General features: G+C 30.2%; 1 protein-coding gene across 1 annotated transcript; it reads right to left on the minus strand.

The window, feature by feature from the left end:
- Window positions 1-1,363: 1,363 nt before the first annotated feature.
- Window positions 1,364-2,891, minus strand: LOC131034682 (ADP-ribosylation factor 1-like). The gene is made up of 2 exons (XM_057966254.1): window positions 2,764-2,891; window positions 1,364-1,709 (listed from the first exon to the last, which is right to left on the minus strand). Exons 1-2 carry the CDS (start codon window positions 2,889-2,891, stop codon window positions 1,364-1,366), a joined length of 474 nt encoding a protein of 157 aa, XP_057822237.1.
- Between the last annotated feature and the right edge of the window lie 203 nt (window positions 2,892-3,094).

Below are 3,094 nucleotides of genomic sequence, written 5' to 3' on the forward strand. Positions count from 1 at the left end.
TATAGTTTTGATGAGGGTATATTGTGTTTTATAGGATCTTTATTTTAAAAGTATTAAGTTTATAATTAATAATAATATTGACATGCTAAAACATAAAAAGTTAACATTAACACATCCAAGCTATTTCACTCCACACCCTTTTCTATCATTGTAGAATGCCTTTAGGTATTAATTAAAAGTAACAAAAAAATTATTTATTAATTTAAAATTAAAAATTGATTTATTAATTATATTTGAAAAATTGAATGCCATAGGGTTGAGTAAAGCTATAGATCTTACATATTTAAATGATTAAACAAACTAAACTAAATAAAATTTTGGAAGTAAATGAATAGATGTATAAATAAGATTTGCATAAAAATTAGGTTAAGAATTAAGATTAGGATTAGAACTATAATAAGAATAGAGTTAAAAACAGGGTTACAATTATGATTTAAACTAGAGTATAAATTAAGATTATAGTAGAAATTAAGATTAAAGTTAAGATTACAATAAAACTTAAGAGTTGAAATTATGTTTAATTTAAAATTACAAATAAAATTTAACTTAACATTAACATTAAATTTAATTATTTAATTTAATTTAATGTAAATTAATAGTTTGAATTATTTTATATTGAAAATCGTATCAAAAGTACATAAATTTCAGCATTCTTCCTAATTTATCTTCTAATCCTACAGCAACTTTATGACCAGGCAAGGTCACCTTTGCTGTCTTATGCTCTTATCTACAAATTAAAATTTCGTACAAACATTTATATTGTTGTAGATTTTGCTCATCTCTTTAGCACATATTAAATATTTCTGCTGTTACAAAATGAATCAGCATCATTCAATGGTGTATCTATGGCAGAAATATCTTCACTGGAACTTACAGCCTCCACAATGTATCTGTCCATCACCATTATTCAAGTAGATTGTATTTAATTGTTTGTATTTAAAAACCTAAATCATTTATGTAATCTTATTATTAAGCATAAAATTCTGCAATTCAAAGATACAGCATGAAACAAAGTTTTTCTTAATACCAAAAATTTAGCTATTTACAGTCACAGTAACTTAAAAAATATTAGGAAAATATAATTGTGCTTTCCCACAGATCATATTTCCTGATACTATCATCAAATTCTTATAATCTAAGAACTAACGAATTCAAATTTGTTTGTATGCTGTTTTGGGATTTGTTTGCTTGAATGAGTCGTGTGCTATTTCTGAATTTGATTGCGTAAGTGGTTATAGATCTTGATCTCTCTCTGATCTATCATAGAATGATAAGATAAAATAAAGATAAAATCGATCAACATTACATAAACTTTTGAACAAAACCCACCTTCCTTGTATATTCATGTAAGCTTCAAACATGTCTACACATTATTAGAAAGCCAATCCAAGCCTTCATAGAGACCATCACCAGAAGTAGCACAGGAGCTCTGAACATGCCAATGGCGTTGAGTTAAAGAAGACATTTCAAGCTCCTCTGTGATCTCTAAAACACTCATTGCATTGGGAAAATCATTCTTATTTGCAAACACAGCAACAGCAGCATCTCTAAACTCTTTCTCTTTCAGAAAATTGTGCAACACATCTTTTGCCTCACTAATACGCTCCCTATCATCACTGTCTACAACAAAAATAACGCCCTTGGAATGCCCAATGTATTCCTTCCAGAGGGGCCTGATGTTTTCACTCAATTTACCTCGTTTATTTATGCTTCAAAATAAACTAATAACTTTATAGAATCTCAACCCAATTCACATGTTTTCACTCAATTTACCTCGTTTATTTATGAATTGCAATGTATGATGATCGATATACAACATGAACTCCTTTGGTAGAAAATAATGTTTCCACTTTTGGAGTGCTTGAACAATTGCGTACAACTATTGATCATATGTGGAGTACTTCCTCTTTGCCTTATTTAGTTTTTAAGTATTAGTTTTCCCTCTTGACTTAGAACTCTCCCGATCATTGTCCCACTTATATCACAATCAACTTGGAACATTTTTTCAAAGTCAAGAAGTGCTAACACGAGCTACTTGGCTACCTTTGCCTTCAAAATATTAAAACTCATCTTTGTTGTAGTTGTCCAAACAAATTCTTTTATATTTTCATTCATTGTCTCTATAATCCATGCACAAATACCACTAAAAATTACAATAAACTTCTATAGAAGCTTGCTAACCCATAGAAGCTTCTTGCTTCAAAATATGCTTCGATGAAGGCTAATCAACAATTTTTTTATATCTTTTCTTGGTTTATTTTCAGACCACTACACCATTTTTTGGTCCATTTTGAGACCACTGTACTAGAAATCGCAAAACCCAAAGACACCGATTCTTCATTCATAAAATTAAGTACTTTTTCATCACAATTAACTTCTCTTTTAGCCTTTTGAAGACTGCTCTAACATCTTGAAAGTGCTCTTCTTTTGTCTTACTAAAGATCAAAATATCATCTAAATATACAATCACAAGCTTACCAAGGTAGACCTTCAAAACGTCATTCATCAACCTCATGACATTGTTGGTTTCATTCGTAAATCGAAATAGCATCACCAACCATTCATACAATCCATCTTTGGTCTTGAACGTGGTCTTCCATTCATCAACCTCTCTTATTCTTATTTGATGGCAACCACAACGAATAAATTTTAGTGAAATATTTGGTTCTTCTCAAGCAATCTATCATATAATCCATAACTGGCAACAAGTACCAATACTTTATGGTTATCTTATTAATTTCCCTCAAATCTATACACATTCACCAATCTCCACCCTTCGTTGGTGCCAACACCACTATAATTGCGCACAGACTCAAACTTTCTATAATCAAAACCTTAACAAGCAACTCTTGCACCTTCCTATTTATCTCATCATTCTCTTTTGGTGGCATTCTATATTGTGCCTTGTTTGCCAAATGCATTGAGAATCAAATCCATACAATGACTAATACTTCTCATAGGTGGCAACCCATCGAGCAACGCTTACATCAATAAATTTTTGCATGCTTCTCCAAAATCTCTTGTACTTTCTTTTGGTATTTCATCCTCTTTATTTATTGTCCCAAGTGCTGCAAATTTATTAAATATAGAAAAT

The sequence above is a fragment of the Cryptomeria japonica genome, chromosome 5 (assembly GCF_030272615.1).
Source record: "Cryptomeria japonica chromosome 5, Sugi_1.0, whole genome shotgun sequence".
NCBI classification, from domain to species: Eukaryota; Viridiplantae; Streptophyta; class Pinopsida; order Cupressales; family Cupressaceae; genus Cryptomeria; species Cryptomeria japonica.